The sequence below is a fragment of the Sus scrofa genome, chromosome 5 (assembly GCF_054392235.1).
Source record: "Sus scrofa isolate SSC_HxYL_T2T_F1_AM1 chromosome 5, Sscrofa_HxYL_maternal_Yorkshire_Landrace_v2.0, whole genome shotgun sequence".
In the NCBI taxonomy this organism is placed as follows: Eukaryota; Metazoa; Chordata; class Mammalia; order Artiodactyla; family Suidae; genus Sus; species Sus scrofa.
Window position 1 is genome coordinate 2,820,878 of NC_139387.1, and position 20,920 is coordinate 2,841,797.

The following is a 20,920-nucleotide window of genomic DNA, read 5'->3' on the forward strand; positions in this document are numbered from 1 at the left end:
CGGGGCAGCCAAAAAAGAAAAAAAATGAAAAGTTAGGCTGGCACAACACTGTAAATCGACTATACTCTAACAAAAAAATACATTAAGAAAAGAAAGAAGAGAGAAGGTAGGAGCTCGTGCTGTGGTGCAGTGGGTGAGTAATGGGCATTGCTACAGCCTGGGAACTCCCACACGCCGCCACGCGCGCGGCTGAAAAAGAAAAAAAAGAAAACAAGTCCCCACAAAACCTGTAGGTAGATGTTTACAGCAGTTTTATTCATAACTGCCAAAACTTAGAAGCAACCAAAATGTCTCCCAGGAGGTGAATGGATACATACACTGTGGTCCAGCCAAACGATGGAATAGCATTCAGCACTAAAAAATCAGCCATCACGTCATGAAAAGATATGAAGAGAGTTTCCGCTGCGGCGCAGTGGCAAGGAACCCAATTAGTATCCATGAGGATGCGGGTTCCATCTCTGGCCTCACTCAGTGGGTTAAGGATCCGGCGTTGCCGTGAGCTGTGGTGTAGGTTGGACATGTGGCTTGGATCCCACATTGCTGTGGCTGTGGTGTAGGCTGGCAGCTGCAGCTATGATTTGACCCCTAGCCTGGGACCTTCCAAATGCCACAGATGCAGCCCTAAAAATCAATAATAATAATAATAATAATAATAAAAAGACATGGAAGAACCATAAATGCATGTTTTTAAGTGAAAGAAGCCAATCTGAAAAGACTGCATACAGAGTGATTCCAACTCCATGACACTCCGGAAAAGACACAACTACGGAGACAGTAAAAGATCAGTGGCTGGAGGGGCTGGGGGAGGAGGAGGTGACCAGACAGAACACAGAGCAGGTGTTCAGAGCAGTGAAACTACCCCATGCGACGCCATCCTAGCGGACCCACACCATCAGGCACTTGTCCAAACCCAGAGAAGGCACAACACCAGAGTGAACACGAATTCGTCCACTACGGACCCTGGGCAACAACGACCTGTCACTGCAGGTTCATCAGCTGTAACTACTGCACCATCTAGTGGGAGACGGTGATCACGGGGGAAGCTGTGCACCTGGGGGGAAGGGTGCTGGGAAATCTCTGCACGGTCCCTTCATCCTTGCTATGAACCCAAAGCTGCTCTTTAAAAATAGCAAAAAAAAAGTTGCAACCTCAGAGTTCCCGTTGTGGTTCAGCAGTTAAAGAATCCGACTAGTATCCACGAGGATGCGGGTTCAATCCCTGGCCTTGCTCAGTCAGTTAAGGATCCGGCGTTGCCGTGAGCTGTGGTGTAGGTCACAGACACAGCTCAAATCCTGAGTTGCTGTGACTGTGGTGTAGGCCAGTGGCTACAGCTCTGACTGGACCCCTAGTCTGGGAACCTCCAAATGCCACAAGTGCGGCCCTAAAAAGACAAAAAAAAAAAAAAAAAAAAAGTTGCAACATAGCCTCTCACCAGATACAAAAAGTTAACAAAATCAAAGACCTAGGAGTTCCTGTCGTGGCTCAGTGGTTAACGAATCCGACTAGGAACCATGAGGTTTCGGGTTCGATCCCTGGCCTTGCTCAGCGGGTTAAGGATCCGGCGTTGCCATGAACTGTGGTGTAGGTTGCAGACGTGGCTCGGATCCCACATTGCTGCAGCTCTGGCGTAGGCCAGTAACTACAGCTCCGATTCGACCCCTAGCCTGGGAATCTCCGCCTGGGAATCTCCATATGCCACAGGAGTGGCCCAAAAAATGGCAAAAAGACAACAACAACAAAACAAAATCAAAGACCTAACTGTAAGAGCTAAAACTATAACACTCTTAGCAGAAAACGCAGCAGTAAATCTTTGAGAACTTGGGTCAGGCAATGTTTTCTTACCCCACCACCAAAATCAACAACGAGCGATAAACTGGACCTCATCCAAGTTAAAACCTTTGGTGCGTCATCAATGGAGCCCCTGTGTAGCGCAGAGGATTAGGGATCCAGCATTGTCACTGGAGCGGCTCGGGTTCAATCCCTGGTCCAGGAACTTCCACGTGCCACAGATACAGCCCAAAAGAAAAAAAAAAAAAAAAAGGACGCCATCAAAACAAATAGGAAAGCCACAGGAGAAATGTTTTACACATCACATATCTGATAAGGGATTCCATCTAGAATATATAAAGAACTCTAAAACCCGATAATAAAAAGACAAACTAATTTTTAAATGGACAAGATTTGAAGAGACATTCTCCGAAGACACAAAATGGTCAAAAAACCCCACAGGAAAAGCTGTCCCGCTCATCATCCCTGAGGAAATCAAAGCCGCCACGAGACACCTCTCCACACACACGAGTCAGGGGCCTAAAAGCAAAAACGAAGGACCACACAAGGGCTGAGAACACAGAGAAACCGGAGCCATCTCCCCCCGCTGGTGGGACTGAGAGCAGGGCGGCTGCTTTGAAAACCAGCCTGACTGCTCCCCAACAAGCAAGCAGGGGGAGCACGCGCCCCAGGCGTCCTTCCCCAGAGAAAGGAAAGCAGCCGGCAAAACCCGCACAGAACCGATCCGGGCAGCGTTATATGCGAGACAGCCCCGGAGTGGAAACAACTCACATGTCCGACCCAGAGGGACAGGGACACACGCCGCGGTGCACCCATAAAACGGGGTATCATCCAGCTATAAAGGGAGGCGCTGGTATACGCTATAACCCGGAGGAAGCTTGAGAACACTGTGCTAAGCCCAGGAAGCCAGGACCCGCCCCAAAACACACATATGATATGATTCCATTTGCATGAAATGTCTATGACAGGCAAATCCGCAGAAACAGAAAGAAGACGAGTGGCCGCCTGGGGTGGAGGCTGGGAAGCTGGGTGACAGCAAAAGAGTAATGGGTGACAGTGGTGATGGCTGAGCAGCTCCTGGAACAGGACACACCACCACTCAATTTTACACTTTAAATGCGGGAATGGTGGTGTACGTGACTTATGTTATGTGTGCATCTCAGGAAAGATGAAACGTTTTGAAAAGGTGACGCAGCTTCCACCAGGTTCTCTTGGAGGCCAGCCACCAGGCTGTGAGGAAGCCACGTCAGGAGCCCTCATGTAAGCATCACAACTAACAGCCCTGGAGGGGGCCCAGCCAACAGCCTGCAGGAGCTGCTGGACGTGTGACTCAGCCTCTGGCTTCAGCCTCAGGCTTCAGGACTTTCCAGGGAAGTCTTGAGATGTCTCTCTCTTTTTTTTTTTTTTTCCAGCCAAAAGAAGTATCAGCCTGCCTAGGTTAGTACCACCCATCTGTCATGGCCCATTCCTTTCCTGAAATCTCACGGATGTTCCCTAACTTTGGTAGAAAGTTTCAAGTTTTTGGGGGTCTTTTTGTTTTTTTGTTTGTTTGTTTGTTTTTTGCCATGTCTTGGGCTGCTCTCTCGGCATATGGAGATTCCCAGGCTAGGGGTTGGATCGGAGCTGTAGCCACCGGCCTACATCAGAGCCACAGCAACGCTAGATCCTTAACCCACTGAGCAAGACCAGGGATTGAACCCGCAACCTCATGGTTCCTAGTCGGATTCGTTAACCACTGCGCCACGACGGGAACTCCCAAAGTTTCCAGTTTTAAGAATCAGGGAGTTTCCATTGTGGTGCAGCAGAAACGAATCCAACAGGTGTCAATGAGGATTCGGGTTCCATCCCTGGCCCCAATCAGTGGGTTAAGGATCCGGCGTTGCCGTGAGCTGTGAATGAGGCTCAGATCCCGAGGTGCTGTGGCTGTGGTGTAGGCCAGTATATATAGCTCTGATTCAACCCCTAGCCTGGGAACCTCCATATAAAAAGGAAAAAAAAAAAAAAAGGAAAGAAAGACAAGAAAAAGACAATCAAAAGGCCACATAATGGAAAAAAATAAAAATCACTAAAAAAAAAAAAAGAAAAAAGAATCAAAGGGCCTGGGTTCAGTCCCAATACTTACAATCAATAAAAGTGCCAACCAAGAATTACTTGTTCTGGGTTTTATTTTTATTTCTCATCCCAGAAGTGGGAATAAGAATACGTATGAGACAAGATAACCAAGATGTTCCTGGTGGCCTAGCAGTATTGTCACTGCTGTGGGAACACCTGGCCTGGGAAGTTGTGCATGCTGCAGGCAGGGCCAAAAAAAGATGGGGTTAATCTTCCAGGGTGACCCCCCCACGCGGCCGAAGAAAGAAAAAGAAAACGACACTGCAGGACCGCGAAGGGCTCTAGAGACAGTGTTTACCAACACCCTCCCTCCTCACCTGCATACCTGCATTCGCCCCTTCTGCTCCCAGGTGTTTCTACAAAACCCGCAGGCAGCCGGGTCTGCAGCCCACCATCTGCATGTCGTCGGCACTATTCTCGTGCACGACAGAACTTTCCCTCCCGGTGCAGCAGGAAACTCATTAATTCTTCATGGGCAAACCACTTGTGTTTATTGAGCAGAAAATGTTCCAACCAAGTTCAAGCTCGGCCTGAAAGGAACCTCATTTTATCTCATTAAAATTACATTTTTATTTGGTCTTGCATAGCGAAAAAGAAAAACAGGCTTCTCCTGAAGCCACTTGTAAAGAATAAGTGGCAACTAACATACCTACCTCATGTCAGATAAGACAGTCTTTCTTTAAAAAATATATTCACCAATAAACTTTCCAACTAATTTTCCTGCTTGAAAACACTACAGTCATTCACTGAGCCCGACTCACTCCTGAGGAAAAGCAGAGCCACGTGGCACAGTCCGCTTCCAGCTCCGCACCCTGGAAACGCCCTTGCACGAGCGCACAAGGAGACGGGCGGCACTTGCCTAGTTCTCCAAAGGGAAAAGAGGTGAGGAAGGATCCAGATGCCCACTGCCACTGAATACTGAGTAAACACAGAGAACACAGGCGTAGACTGACCACCACCCACGAGGGGCAGGAGGAGGCTGCAGCCACAGGCCCCCCGGGGCGGGGGGCGGGGGGGGGGGAGCTCAGGAACACCTCGGGGACGGCTCAACTCGCCCAGTAGGACATCACTTCTCAAAGGTGTTTCAAACGCAAAGTGATAGATACCACGTGCCATTTTCGGACACACACACCAGGGTACAAGGACGCAGCCACACGCTGTGAGGAAGCCCACAGCAGCCACGTGGAGGCAAAAATAAATAAGTAAGTAAGTAAATAGAATCCGAGTGCGTGCCCGGCCAGGAGAATGCAGAATTCATTGCTGTGAAGGACTGGGGGGGGGACGCTGGTGCAGGAAAGGACCCCACCGCATCGACTGCAACTGCGGGGTGCTCCACGGCCCCGCACGCATCCGTCCGCCCTGTGAAGGTCTAAACTGCGTTCTAGATGTTTCAGCAGACAGCTCTTGGAGGGACATGCTTGCAGACACAGCCACCAGAGCGCCAGCCCCCGGAGGGCCGGAGGGTCAGGGACGCAGCACAGTGGCGCTGGGCGGAGGCACAGTTCTTTAAGTCAAGTCCCCACCCACCCGCTCTCCCCACACCCTGCACTGAAGTCTTTCCAAAAGAAAGCGCGATGTCACCAGCCGCCAGGGCAACCAAGTCAGAATCACAACTAGATGCCACTTCCCAGCCAGGAGCTTGGCAACAATGCACAGCTCGAGTGTGCTGGCGAGATGCTGAGAAACGGAAACCCTCACGCCCTGCGGACCGGAGTGAAAGCGGGCGCAGCCGCTGTGCACACAGCGGGGCAGGTCTTCGCAGGGTCCATCGCTCCCCACTGACCCTGCGGTTCCACTCCCAGGTACAGACCCAAGGGAGACGGGACCACGTCGGCGCAAAAGCTTGTGCGGTATTGCGCACGGCAGCCACAACGCGGAAAGTCCAAACGCCATCAACTGATGAACGGACACGTCGGTGGGGCCTGTCCGTGCGACGGAGCATGAACGATCAGGGTCCGGAAAGGGATGGTCCAGCGGGGGGCAGAGCAGGCAAAAGAGCCCGTCACAAAGGACCACACATCACACAGTCTGTGCCGTGAAACATCCAGAAGAGGCAAATCTACGGAAACCAAGGTACCTTCGTGGTTGCCCGGGCCTGGGGAGGAATGCACGGGGAGCCACTACTGGTGCGTACTGGGTTCCTCGGGTGGCGACAAAACCTTCTAGAGCGACTGTGCTGGTGGTCGTGCCACGGGGTGAATACACTCCCAACACTGACTCGCCCACGTTAAATGGTGCTATGCATGCGGCGGAGGGAGGGGGGAGGGGAGGGGGGAGGCTCAGGGTGCAAAGGCACTCACTCATCCCGCACCAAGCGCCCAGGTGACCAACGTCCCTCACTAAGCCGTCAACAGGTCCAAGTCCACGAGCCCCGCCCCGAAGAACCAGAGTCTGCACTGCCGCCGCCACAGAGCAAAACACTTCCGTGTGTGTGGCATGAAAGTGACGGAAATCTTATCACCCCCCAAACTAAGAACGTTAAACTTAAAAAGGACTAATTTGCTACCAGCAGGCAACAGCGGGGACCACAAGCAGTGTCCTCTGGGTCTCATCTGTATAAATCCCGGTGACCACACAGCCGGCAGCCAGGAAGGGCCCTCAGAGGCAAGGAGGAAGGAGTGAGAACAAGAGCCTCGGGTTCCAAGCCTGTCATGCAACCGAGGCCCCTGCCGGGGAGGGCTGGCTCCAGGCCAAGGTCAGCACAGGACAGGGCAGGGCAGGACGGACGGAGGACCCCACAGAGGACCCCACTCAGAAATGCCTCCCCATGGGTACCCCGAGTTCTCATGAACGTGCCCTCTTCTGCACGAGGCACAGAGAGCCACCCTAGAATGCCCCCACTGGTAAGGGGAACAAAGCCAACAGACAGAGCCATGGTTAAGACCAGAAGCTTCGGGGGGAGCGGGGGCACTCCTAGGGGCGGGGTCCCAGAGGAGAACAGGCTGGAGACGCTGGCAGACGCAGGACTGCCCCAAGAAGGAGCTGGGTCCCTGGGACCGACGCCTTCTCGGCAGGATTCTGTCCAGGCTGCCTTGACCACGGGGGTCAGGGACGTTTTTAAAAGCTCAGACTCACAGACTGTCCGAAGGCTGCTTGTGTCTTCGCGGCGCTGAGGCGTGGTCCCCAGAGAGCATCACGCATCAGTGACATCTCAGCTGGTCACAGACGCCCTGGATGTCCCTCCACTGTCACTCACACACACGGGGTGTGTCTGCCCGAGGCCCGACGCCGGGGCTACAGACACATGGCAGGGAGCTGGTGACAGCCGGCCCCAGGGTTGCCCTCGCCAAGGTGGACAGGCGCAGGGTCCAGGGAAGCCCTGAGGCAGGAGAAGGGAGGCGACGCAAGCAGAGGAAACAGGGCCACGTGGAGCAGGCAGGAGTGAGGGAGCCCAAGGCCCCGGGGTTCCGGTTCAGACCAGGTGACTCTCTCCTGTGCATCCCGGCCAACTTCCTTCTGCTCTGAACTTGGGCCCCGGTGCCAAGGCCTTGGCTTTGAACAAAACTGCGGGGACAACATCCCAATAGCCTTTTTTTTTTCAATCAGATGTTAGAGAGCAATGGGTGAAAACAGTAACGGGCAGAGAGTGAGAGGAAACAAAGGTACAGGGAATAAATCCAAGCTGCAGTGTCCTAAGCATCATAAAATAAATGAAAAATTATACGACCACATTTACGATGAAAGGCCTCCCTGCACTTGAGACAGAGGAAGCAAACAGGCAAATCACGGCGTCAACTCGGTTTATAGCTCGTCAACCTCCCTCTCCGCGCACAGTCATTACTCAATGTCTCCTTCGGGCTCAATAGTAGTTTTCTGAAATATGAACTAAATTAGTGACTGATTTACCACTGCACTCATTCCAACACACAGTGATGCTCCCCAGATTTATAAAATGTGCTCAGAAGGGCTAAGTTTTCCAAGGAAATTAACTCTAGAGGACCTCAGAGGAAAATGGATGAAACGCTGTTATTACAACAGCAGACAGTTCCACCGTCCCTCCCTCTGCCCACGCACGATCTGAAACTCCCCTCTGCCCACAGAGGCGGCTGTGGACACGTGTGGCCCCACAGGACCCAGACCTGAGGGGCTCCAGACTGCCCCACCATCCGCACCCAGCCTACACCACCCCGCAGGGATCTCGCCCTGTCCCAGAAGCTCTCAGTTATCTACCCTCCCCCGCCAGGCCACCAGCTCCCTGCGAAAGAGAGTGAATTTCATCTCCTGCCACACTCCCCGCAGCCCCAGGAGCCGGCAGAGATGGGCAATTACTGAGCCAGTCAGCAAGCTGCTTCAAGGATGCTCTCCAAGCAGGTCTTAGAAATAAGGATGGGAGTGTCCTCTGTGGCGCAGTGGGTTAAGGATCCGACTGCAGCGGCTTGCCTTGCTGCAGAGGCACAGGTTCAATCCCCAGCCCAGCACAATGGGTTAAAGGATCCAGGGTTGCCACAGCTGCAGCTCAGATTCAGTTCCTGGCCCGGGAATCTCCATATGCTGCGAGTGTGGCCATTGAAAGAAAAAGGTGGGGGGGGGGAAGGATGTTTATGATAAACTTTTTCCCTTACGTGACCTCAGAGAGAACAGGGGTGGTTCCCAGAGGCGGGGCAGGGAGCAAAATGAGGGAAGGGTCGAAAGGTACAGACTCGGGTTAGGCGGGTTAGGCCACAAACAGGTCTGGGGAGGCACAGGACCACCGGGTGGCATTCGTGAAAGTTGCTGGGGGGGGAATCTTCCACGTTGCCATCACAACAAAGCTGGTAACGGCTGGCGGCGGATGTCAACCAGCCGTACTGCGATCATTCCGTGAGCGCAAAAGCAGGCTGAACCGATGCTGCCATCTGAAACGCCTCCGATGCTACACGCCGATGACATCTCGGTAAAAAAGCAGAACGGGAATAAGGGGAAAGTCCTTTGGGGCGCACACAGAGAGACCCGTCTCCTTCCCTCTCCCCGCTCCTGACGGGATCCCCCACCTCTCCTGCCCATGCGCCTGCAGGGCCCCCTCTGCACTCTCCCTGGTTTCCTGACAGCCCGTCTGGATGCCCTCAGAGCGAGGCCCCCTCGCCCGTCCTCCAAGCCGCCTTCTTCCCAGTTTATGGAGCTGGCGCTCTCCTGTCCGGCTCCAGTGAGCGCTTCTCAAACAGCTGCCCGCCCTTGGCCCCAGACTCGCCACTGTCACACAAACCAGCTCTGCACCCCCGCCCCCACCCCACCCCCCCGCCATGCCTCACACCCCCTGGCAGCACCCTGCCTCTGGACGGGGCACAGAGCAGGAACGACAGGACACCCTCTTCCTGGCTCTCCCTGGGCCAGCAGTGACACCTGAAACCCACCTGCTGTTCCCAGCACCCCTCTCCTCCTGACCCACCATCCCCGCCTTCCGTGACTTAACCTCCAAGAACAGGGATCCCAAAACCCAAGAGCACCCCCGTGCCTCCTCCCTGAAGCCCCCCCACATTCAAGGGGCCTCCCCGTTCACCCAGGGCCTCCCAAACCTCTGCCACGTCTATGCCCACCCCTCCGCCAACCCCACAGGGAGAAGCGTTAACTCCCAGCTGCCCCAGCTCAACGTCTGCCTAGTCTGCGTGCTGCCCTCAGGGGACAACTCAGATGTCCCGAGCTGGGGAGGGGGACCCATGGGGGAGGGACCCACCCCGGCACAGCGCTGGTGGTAGGGGGGACTCCCCTGTCCCTCCAGGGCACAGAGGCAGGGAGCACACAGGATTCACTCCTGGGCCCCCAGGGCCCATGGGCACACAGAAGGCACCCCCCATACGTGGGGATACATTCAGTGCCACCTTGGTTACTATGCAAATACCAGAGTGACTGAGCATTTAAGTTTGAAAGAGTTAATTAAGTTCCAACAGAGAGAGCAGGTGCCCTGTAAGCCCATGTACCTCTAAGAGCCTCAGAAGAGCCCGGGCCGCCACCAGCCCTGCCCGGTCAGGGCGACTTACAGTCATGTGCTTGTTAAGACATAAAATGCTATCTGGGCTCCAGTGGCTGATTTCAGGAAATTAGCCTGAGATAGAGACTGGTTCTCAAGAACTCAAAACGGGGTGCAGGAGACGTCAGCCCCCATCTGACCGAGACGAACCCGCAGCTCTAGCCATGCACCCCAGGCCGGTGGCGGTCCAGCAAGGCGATCCCAGCCCAGGACACGGGCAGCAGCCCTGAATATGGTGGGGCCAGGACGGCTCGCTGCCCCCTCTCTTCCCCTTAAATTCTCAGAGAAGCAAGGCCAGACCCCCTTCTGCCTCCCACGCAACCGGCTGGCCTCGGGTGACAAGAAGCAGGTATGTTGCTCCAGAGGCTGCCTCCTGCCCCAGGGGACCCCGCCCCTCTGCAAGCCCTGTCCCCTGCCCACCTCTCCAGGCACATGCCCACGCCGAGGGCTCTAGGCTGAGCATCAGGGGCCCTTCTGGAAGACGGGATCTCGCCGCGTGTGGCCTCCGAGCCAGCACGAGGTCTGCTATTTCCAAGGCTCACGGAAACCTCCAGCGACAGAAGGTTCATTTCCAACCCTGCAGCCAGTGTGCGCGGATGCGAGGAGAGCAGCAGCAGGTACACCTGAGAAAGGGGTCTCGCCCGCATTCAAAGCCAGCTGCTCGGGGGTGAGGGCTGCCCCGGGGCCTGCAGCGGGCTCCCTGCCCAGCGGAGTTAGCGGCACCCGCAGAAGCTGCAGCCAGAACGCCCCTGGTCCCGGTCAGAGGACCCACCACTGCTCTAAGCGACCGAGCTGTGTGTGCCTTGTCACCTTCAGCACCCCAGCTGGGGTTTCCATGGTAACCCCAAAAAAGAGGAAAGAGCCCCAGACGAGGAGCCAAGGACCGGGACACTCAGAACGAAAGTCCCCTGGAACACGAGGCCCAGAAATGGGAAGCATCCAGCCGCCCATTCCCTCTGGGCCCCGCCCTCTGCTCTCCTCTGCAGAGCAGACAGAAGGCACGTCTGCGTGACCCTAGAAGACAGTGCCCTCTTGTCCTGGAGAGCCCGGGCAGAGAGGCCACTTCCCGGCCCCGGCCAGGCCCGGCCAGGCCCGGCCACCGGCGCAGCCGTGCTCCACCAGGTCTGCAAGGGACCAAACAGCTGCCCTGTGTCGGGAGGCCAGCAGGAGGGCAGGGCTCGGTGAGCAGCCACTGGTGTGAGGGGCACTCCAAGGCCAGGCCACCTCCCCCCACCATCACCCCCTCGGCTTCACCTCCCCTCTGGACACAGAACCAGCTCCCACCCGGGGATGAAACTGGCAGCCGCTCTCCCTGGACCACGCGGGACAAAGGGCCTGGCGGTCCGGGTCCGTCGTGTCTGCGCTCCCAGGGCTGAGCGCCGTGCCAGCCCCTGCATTCGGCCCAGGCCCTCAGAGGCGGGGGGCCTGCAGGGCCAGTCCTGGCACTGCACGGATAAGGCCAGGGGTGGCTGGAAGACAGGGCCAGCTGGAGGGGGTGAGGGCGGATATCACTCCCTGGCCCCAGGTCACCCCTTCCCAGCTGCACGCAGGCCAGGCTAGGCCCTTCCAGAAGGAACAGGAAAAGAGACACGTGGGCTCCCGGCTCATTCTTTCTCATTCTTTTCGTTCCACCACGACCTCTGACCTCGCCTTTGGGATACTTAGTGGAGTGAAAAACTTCCTCCAGCTCTCCTCTTTAAAAATGTTTAAAAACGAAGAACAAATCCAGAGTTTTCTTGTGGCACAGTAGGTTATGGATCCAGCGTTGTCATTGCAGCAGCCAGAGTCACTGCTTTGGCACAGGTTCCATCCCTGGCCTGGGAATTTCCACATGCCATGCGGGCGTAGCCAAAAAAAAAAAAAAAAAAAAAACCAAAAAAAAAAAAATCATCAAGAATTTATTTTTTTTAATTTTTTTCTTTGCAGGGCCACACCCATGGCATGTGGAAGTTCCTGGCCAGGAACTGAATTGGAGCTGCAGCCTCCAGCCTATACCACAGCCACAGCAATGCCAGATCCAAGCTGCATCTGTGACCTACACCAGAGCTCACAGCCACGCCAGATCCTTAACCCACTGAGCAAGTCCGGGGATCAAACCCCCGTCCTCACAGAGATTCTATTGGGTTCTTAACCTGCCGAGCCATAATGGGAACTCCAAGGATTTACTTTTTAAAAATCACTCTTGTCCTCACCTAAAATTAACCCGAAAGGGTCTACATTAGACGACCACATAAGAGGGGAAAAGATGGTTTCACTCTTATTTTTTCAAAGTGTTTCCAGACAAACTAGAAGGCATTTAATAACATGAAACGTGACCACTGAACAAGTCAAGTGACCTGCGTGCCGAGCAAACCTCACCCACGGTGCCCCCATGGTGCTCATCAGAGCAAGACCAACCCACTCCCACGAAAGACAGAGTCGCTGGCAGAGCAGAGTCCTGGGTGCCTGGCAACACGGGGGGGGAAAGCAGGAATAAACGGACACTCAATCCAAACAGCCACTTCAAATGCACAAGCAGGGAAACAACCGGGTTTACAAACACTAGGTGAGCAAGACCGGGTGGGACAGCAGCTCAGAACTTCTGAGGCTCCCGGACCCAAGAGGACAGGCGACACAGGAAGAGCCCCCCCAGCCCGGCCCCAGGCCCTCAGGACTAAACGCACCTTGCAGAGCTCACAGTGAGGGCCCAGGCCGCCCGTGAAGACTGACTAGCGCCTGCCACACTCAGGGGCGGACCCTCCCCATCCGACACCCCCGCACGCGTCCCTGGCCTCCAGGGCTTGCGTGGCTGCTGCAACACGGGACCACAAGCTTCGTGCCGTAAACACCCACCGCAGGACCTAAAATCCCTGCGGGTCAGAAGGCCGGCACAGGTCTCCCCAGGCTACAGGTGAGGGGTCGGCCCACTGCATTCGTTCTGGAGGCGATTCTGGGGAAAACCCACTTCCTGCTCGTCGGGTTGTTGGCAGAATTCAGTTTCTAGTGGTTGGAGGACTGAGGCCCAGCCTTCCAGCTGGCCATAAGCAGAGGCTGTCCCAGCTCCCAGAGGCCTCCCCACACCCTGACCTGGGGCCCTGCTTCCATCTTCCAAGCCAGCAACTGCAGACCCGATGGGGTCCCCTCTGTGCAATCGCTGACACTCTTGGGAGCTGCTGTGATTACACGGGGCCCACCACGTGACCCAGTGCAGCCTCTCATTCTCAAGGGCAGCTGACGAGCAAGCTCCATTCCACGTGCAACCCGAATCCCCCTCCGCCGTGTAGCAGGACGCCTCACCTGCTGTGGGACGGGGACGCAGACATGGGGTAGGGACATGACCTGCCTACCACCCCTCACCCCTCAGGACAGAACCCCAGTGGGCTCCTCGACCCCCAACACCCCGCCCTCAGTGACCCCTGAACCCACACGCCCTGGTCCCCAGCTCCCCCCTCCCCTCACTCTCCTTCAGGGAGCACGGGGCTCTCTCACGGCTCTGGGGACCAAGACCCCAACTCCTCCCCGGGGCCTGGAAACCCCACTCACCCCCTCCTCGCCTCCCCCTTGGGTCTCCCAGCAGAGTGTCTCCCCACCCGAGTGCTCTGGCCCCGAGCCGCACCTCCATGCAGCCAGCGGGCCCCTGGTCCTCGGAGGGTCTGGGCCATTCTACCAGGCAGTGCCCCGCTGCTCTGGCCAGGCTGGCTCTGCACCCCGTGTTCACCACCTCCCTCAGCAGAGGACCCCGAGGGACCAGGACATCCAAAGTGCTCCTGACATTTTCTGAGTGAGTTACGCCCCGACACGCCTCTCCGGCAGCCGACACCGACGGTGGCCTGTGCGGGTGACAGCTTGGCTGACTGTCTCACTTGCTCCGGGCCTCCTCGCAGCTCTGACAGCCGTAAGCTGCAAGCTGTGTGCTCCAGCTCTGCCCCAAGCACCCCTGGCCTCGCCTTCTTCAATCCAGGCCTTCGGTGCCGCCAGCCCCCTTGCAAACGTCACCCTCACAGGCCCCGGCCGGCGCTTGCCGGCCGTCAGCAGAGCGCACCGCCAGGCCGAGCCGCGATGCGGCAGCGGGCACCGGCCCGCGGGGAACGGCGCCTGGGCTCTCACCCGCGGTGCACGATCCACCTGGGCGTTTCGGGTCCAGAGTGGCAAGCACGCCAAGTGCCCCTGCGGAATGCGACAGCCCCGTGGGAGCCAAGCGGGAACAGGCCCCAGGCAGCAGGAGGCTGCGCCTTTCTGAGGCTCACCGCCCACTTCCTGAGTCCCGTCAAGCCACCGCCAGCCCTCAGCTGGGGGTTCCCAAGGCCTCACGGCTGGTCGCCCAGCTTCAGCCCTCTCGGCCCCCATCGACCGAGCGGACGGCAGCCACAGCGATCCTGGGAAGCCAAGGGCAGGCCGTGCCGCCTCCGCCCTGATCCTCCAAAGGCTCCTGCTTCTCCCAGAAAAAGACGGAAAGTCCAGGTCTTTACGCCCGCCCCTCTCGGGCCTCGCTCCATGCCTCTCCTCTCAGTGACAGTCCTGCCAGCCCCTGCTGCTTCTCCTCAAACGCACCAGCACCGCTCTGGACCAGGGCTTTGGCAGGTGCTCGCCCCTCTGCCTGGACCGCTCCCCCAGCCAGCCAGGGGCCTGTTCCCTCACCCGCTGCCGTCGTGCTCAAAGGCCCCCCGCTCTGTGAGGGCTCACCAGGCCACCTCACCACCGCGAGACCCTCCCCACGACACCTGTCCCCGAAATACCCATCCGGCTTCCCTGCTTTGTTCTGATGGCAGTCCCACCTTCTGACAGCCAGCCCCACGTTTAACTTGGTTATCCTCCGCCCCTCCCACGCCGCTGTCGGCTCCCTGAGAGCACAGGGTGTCTCTATTCCGTTCACTGATGCATCTCCAGCACCCGGGACAGTTACCGCCATATACCATGGGTTAAACAAATATTTGCTGAGTAATCAAACCCTCAAAACCAGTCCCAGAGACCCCCCTCATTCTCATCAAAGAGCAGAGGGTTACGCCAGCAAATATCCTCCTGCAGGACCCAGCCACTTCGGCCAAGGCAGCTCCCCCGGGTCACCAGCACAGAAACTGATCAGCACAGGGGCAGCGTGCCCGGCGATGGTCAGAGAGAGAGCAACAGAAAACCACGGCTAAAACCCAGACCCCCCCCACCCCACCCCACCCCCACCCTGGTCAGACGTGGTTCCCCCATAACACACGCCCCGTCTCCTCCAGAAAGGAAGTTTCTAAGAAAGCATCAGTCGAATGCACAGCCTGAGGTCCAGAATGTGCACAGAACACCTTCTAGCAAGACGACCTCCCGCGCAGTGTGAGACCTGGGCCAAAGCATGGTGCTCTCTGGGTTAATCCAGAAAGCAGTTTGGATCAACCGCCACTTACTGAGTCTGCAGTAACCACGCCCCTCAACACGGAGAGCTCACTGTCCAGCCAGGAACACAAGCACATTCCAACCACACTGGGCGTGACGCCTAAAAGGGTACCTTCGCCCAGACTGCATGAAAGCAGGCAAGGCTTTACGAGCAGGTGCCCTGGGGGTGAGAAAAGCCAGGCAAAGGGGAGGGGAGGCAGGAACACTCCCATCAGCCTCGAGAGCACCAACCTGACAAAGGCCTCGCACGGACAGCAAGGAACCTCCACGTCCACCAGCCCAAAGCACGGAGGGCGGGAGACAGGGCTAAAGACCTGAGCGGGCTCGGGTTATAAACGGCCTCAGACACCACACAAAAACACACCTGCTGCTCAGCACGGCACTCCGGGAAAACAACCAAGGGGCTTTCAACCAAGCCGACCTCAGTGCGTGCGGCCCGGAAGGCCCAGCATGTGTTTTGCAAACTCTAAACACCAGGGAGACAGAGCACTCTCAGATCACCAAGAACGGGGCCGGCATGTAGTCAACGCTGGATGAGCATCCGCCACTACTGCCGTACGGAATTACTCACTGCAGAGGATTGTGCTGCACACACGAGCCCTTAACAGCTCGAGATTCGGGGGTGGGTGTCTTCTTCTTCCTTTGAGTTCTCTGGGTTGAAGCCCACACTCAAAAACAGTTAAACAGGGGGTTCCCTGGTGGCTCAGCGGGTTGTCACTGATGGGTGTGGATTCAGTCCCTGGGCCTGGAACTTCCACGGATCACAGGGGTAGCCAACAAAAAAAAAAGTTACAGCAATCCCAGGTGCCCCCTGAAAGAGCTGGCACAGCGAGGATTTCTGCCAGTGCTGTGCTTGGGTAGGTGAAGACCAGGTATGCGGCCGGGGGTCACCACTAGAAGGCCATATCCACTGACAGTGACCGGGCACACCCCTGCCATCCTCCCATCGCCAGAAACAACAGCACTGCTGGAGGCGGGGCCAGGGGAAGCCAGGGGCACCCCGCAGCTGTGCAGGCCTCTCCAGAGGAGCCAACCTCTCCTCCTTGCCCTGCCCTTGGCAGTGACCGCCTCCAGAGGTTCTCAAGATGCCACTCCAACTCTGGAACTACAACAGGAGCTGCCCTCACGGCTGCCTGAGGCGCAGCATAACAAAACCAAAGGTGACGTTCCCATCATGGCTAAGCGATAACAAACCCAACTAGTATCCGTGAGGACTCAGGTTCAATCCCCGGCCTCGCTCAGTGGGTTAAGGATCTGGCATTGCCGTGAGCTGTGGTGTGGGTTGCAGACGAGGCTCAGATCCCATGTTGCTGTGGCTGTGATGCAGGCCAGCAGCTGTAGCTCCGATTCGACTCCTAGCCTGGGAACTTCCATATGCCACAGGTGTGGCCCTAAAAGCAAAAAAAATTAAAAAATAAAAAATAAAACCAAAAGAAAAAGGAAGTCTATTTTGGTAATGCAGGATCGCACAGAAGAAAGCCGACGACAGTATTAATTTCCTGTGGCTGTTCTGACGCAGTACCACAAACTTAGCAGCTTACGACAACAGAAATGTATCCTGTCTCAGGGCTGGAGGCTGGAAGTCCAAAGTCACAGTGAGGGCAGGGCCATGCTCCCTGTGCTGCCTTGAGGAAAGAATCCTGCCTCGAAGCCACTTCTGCTGGTTGCCAGGAATCCCCGGCACACCTCGGTTTGTCAATGCACATCTCCAATCTGTCTCCACCTCCGCGTGCCATCCTCCCAGTCTCTGTCCGTCTGTGCACAAATGTCCCTCGTCTCATAAGGACACCAGTCGGTGGACCAAGGCTCCCTCTATCCAACTGCCTCCCTTCTCACTTTAACTTGATTCTATCTGCAAAATCTTTTTTCCACATAAGGTCACATTCACAGCTTCCGGAAACCTGAAAGTTATGGGGGGGAACCCAATACAAGGACAAATATCCAAGAGACACAGCCATCGATGCAAACATTTATTCACCATTATAACTACACACAGGACCTCAATTCTCCTATCTCAGTTAGCGGTTAGGAACTAGAGTTTATTTAGACTGAGGAGGACCCAAAATCTCAAGACCTGAAAGTAACACAGAAAAGCTCTACTTTCACACGGCTCCTTCTCCCTGGAGTCTACGGTCTGGACCATGTGTTGCCATAGCTACCAGGATCTCTAGTTCTCTGCCATTCCAGGATTTTCACACCATCCTGGACCCTAACATTGGTTTTGATGAAACCCCTTAACTGTTCTCCTCAATCAAACATAATGCTATAGAGTAAAATAGGGTCTCTGGCCAACTTTAGTGACCCCCCCCCAATTCTTCTGGCCAATTACTCCCACTAACTCCCAGACCACTCTGAAAAGTAAACATTTCTCACCGCACACAGTGAATTCTAAAATCTCCAATTCGATCACTCCAACAAGTGCTTATTATGCAACACTTAGGAATAAACTCGTGCTTATGAATGACTCTACCTGGAATTAAGACCACAATGCTTAATTTCAGTATCTCAGACTTTAGTTTGCAAAGAGAACACTGTTTGGAAACCACGACGTTTGTTTATCTCTGGTCTGTTTTCACCAGCCGCTGGTTTTATCCTAGGTATTTTCCACCTAGTATCTCCATGCTTCCCAGGGCCCTGGCTGGGCTGGGTGACACATCAATCAGAGGAGAACTTTGGAGCTGTACAGCTTCCAGGGTGCACCCCGGTCACTGCAGGCACTTAATTAAAAAAAAAAAATTAACTTGCTTCCTGCTGCTGACTCAAGACAGGATTTGATTTTGAGGCCAGAAAGTGGGAACGTGGAAATTCACAGGGAGCCTCAAGCGCTCTCCCTGGCCCAAGGCAAAAGCGGCCCCCACAGGAGAGCAGAGATGGCCAATCAAGTGGGTCCAAACCACGCCCCCTGCAGAAACCGAGCTCGCGGCAGGCGCAGCCAGCCTCGGCCACTTTCCTCACTCCACCAAACTCCTCGCGGCTCCAGCCCAGTCAGCTCCTTTCGGCTTCCCCAGGGAGCCGAGGAGTTTCGCAGAGCAGCGCCTGCCACCCTCGGGACAAAGCTGCCGGCAGCTCCTTCTCCTCCCTTCTGGCCTCGCCGCTACGGGCAGCCACTGCCACCTCCCAGACCCCACGCTCCGATCCCCAGGTCCCCCCACTCCCCGAGCAGTCCCCTCAGAGCCCAGGTCACCCCTCCCCAGACCCCGACTCCGCCCGCAGCCCAGCGGGCAGGAGAGCCCACCTGACCTCTGACCCCTAACCCAGATCCAGCTCCCCGTCACACCCACCTGCCCGGGACCTTGCTGTTGCTGCGCTTCCAAAACTGCTTCCTGGTCCCGTCGCTGGCCATGGCCCCTCTTCATCCCTCAGGCTCGCGGCCCCGACACCCCGAGTGTAGCCAGCCTGCACCGGCGGCCCCTTCCTGAAGCCCCGCTGGTCGCTCAGCCGTCCCGGGATTCCCGAGCTTAGAGCCAAGAGACGCTTCCGCCTCCCTCCGGAAGTTGTGCCTCCGCGAGCCCGGAAGTCCCGCCTCCGTCTCAGGCGCGCGTGACGCAAGCGTGGGCGCCTGACGTCACTATAGGGCGCCGCGGTGGAAGCGCAGCGGGTTGGGTAGTTGCTCCGCGGGCGGGTTTATTATTGAGCCCGGCGTCCCGCCCGCGGTACTTCTTGTCCAGACCGCTGAGCTACGATTCTGAAGGCAGGGCGACGCGGAGACCGAAAGCACCCAGACGCGGCGGTAATCGAGGCAGCGACGTGAGAGCCGTGACGGAGTGGCCTGGGCGAGGGAGGGTGGGGTCGGGCCACGGACGGTGGGGTTGGGGGGGTGCAACCGCACAGCTCGGAAGGTACTCAGCCAAAACACCCTGGGCTGGCACTGGGTCCCACTGTCTTAGTCGAAATCGCACACCTAGTCTCAGAACTTAGTGATGCTCAGGGGAGTTTTTAATGTCTCCTTGCAGAAAGAACGCAGTGAAAGATAAAATGACAGTAAGAAGCGGATCTACTGCATATTCGTAGACAGAATGCAGTCCCTCTCAAGAGGCTTGAGAGCAGCCCCAAAACATGGGATCTTTAGTTTTTATGGCCTGGGTAACTTCATAGACTATTCCAGGTATCTTGAGGAGAGGCAGAGATTTCAAGGAACTGGGCCACCGCCCACGTTTTGGCTTTTTATGGTCAGCCTGGATCTGTCGTGGCGCCTATGGGTGTATCATTTAGCATGCTATTGTATTACAAGGAGCAGATAGTGAGGCTCAGTGTCTTCTAAAAGTCAAATCTTCTGCCTCATTGGTTCGTGGACCTAGTTGGTTCTAACCAGTTTTTGTCAAATCCTCAAGGGCTATTTTATTCTCTAAGGGTTATGTCCTGCCCCCTTCCCTCCTGTTTCATTTGCCACTCAGAGATTTTACTCCCATATTCTTATGGCAAGATAGTCCATCTTCTGTGACTGCTTCAGAGCTGAGTAGGGGCATTAGCCCTGCCTGCCCGGCCTGGAGGAGCCCAGGGAGTCTTCCTTTTCATCCCATTTGGGACCCTCTTCTGGGGCTTGCTTTCCTACCTTGTTCGGCATGGTCTCTCTCTCACCTGTTTTTACACTCTTTTGGGGAAGGATTTTTTGAATGTCATGCCTAAACTGCACCCCCGTCATTGCCAGACTCAGTGCTTCTGTGCCAGGAAAAATTCACAGGCCCCCTTAAGTCTTATTTTTGTTGTCAAGAAAACAGGGCGAGTGACTCTGGATTCTTCTGTTGCCTAGTCTCCCACCTCCCCCTCTGTCCACAGCTCTCTTACAAGGATGTCAGCACCCTTTGGCTCTCAGGCTCTGACCCTTCCATTGCACCCAACTCCAGTTCCTCCAAGAGTCACTCTTTCCACCCCCCGGACCCCCTTCACTTCAGGCCTTGGCTGCTTACACCCTCCTGCGAACAGCCTTCAGGGCTGGTCTGTTCCATGCAGCCCATGTCCTGAATATTTTAGGGCCCAGTTCCAGGGGATACACACCAATATAAGAAAAATAATCATAGGACATAATTTTATAGTCAAAATACCGCCCCCCCCCAAGGAAACTGTGACAACTGCAGTGTTTTTTCCAACATAAAGAACTAAGTTCAACCAAAGACGTCTGGTTCAAAGTCGATGGGGATCTAGGGGACGCCCTGCACCCCTTCCAGTTTAAAGCCTCCTGGTAAATTTTTCTGGGCTGTCAGGTTCTCCCCCATGGAGAGTCCCTTGTCTCCTGGCTGCAACTTGGGAGGATTCCTCCCTCTTCTACCTTCTAGACAATCCTCTTTTACCTCCCCCAGTGCTGAGGGGGAAGCCTCTCCTGCTCCTACAAGTCCCCCTACTTCTCCAGGTTCCCCTGGCCAGTCCCAATCCCTGCCTCCCTGTGCCCTCTCTACCAACCAGTCCCCCTGGGGGATCTCTAGCCGGCCTTCCTGTCACACCTTCCAGGATCAGGGAGAGTGTCCCCTCGTGGGGAAGCGGCAGGTGGCAAGGGCACCGTCCAAGTACAGGTGTCCTTCTCCCCGACCAGGTGAGCCCAGTGTAAACACAGTCTGGGCCATTTTTCTTAGGATCCTTTCAGGTTTACTGAAGGCTTTCAAGCCCTGAGCCTGACCTTTGATTCAACATGGAAGGACATCCAAATAGCCTGTCTGCCTGTTGTGTCCACAAGAAGCAGAGGGTTTGGGCAGCAGCGTGAGGGCACGCTGACCAGCTCCACAGGGG

General features: G+C 56.0%; 1 protein-coding gene across 10 annotated transcripts in view; it reads right to left on the reverse strand.

Annotated features, from left to right (window-relative positions):
- The window catches only part of TBC1D22A (TBC1 domain family member 22A), a 319,360-nt gene extending 300,657 nt beyond the window's left edge, over nt 1-18,703 (reverse strand). For all 10 annotated transcript variants that reach the window (XR_014845565.1, XR_014845567.1, XR_014845568.1 and 7 more), the window contains exon 1: nt 18,481-18,703. Coding sequence is in view for 6 of the 10 variants with exons in the window: in XM_085025349.1 (XP_084881475.1) it covers nt 18,481-18,542 (62 nt within the window). In the remaining 4 variants the exon portion in view is untranslated. The remainder of the gene's footprint in view (nt 1-18,480) is intronic.
- Between the last annotated feature and the right edge of the window lie 2,217 nt (nt 18,704-20,920).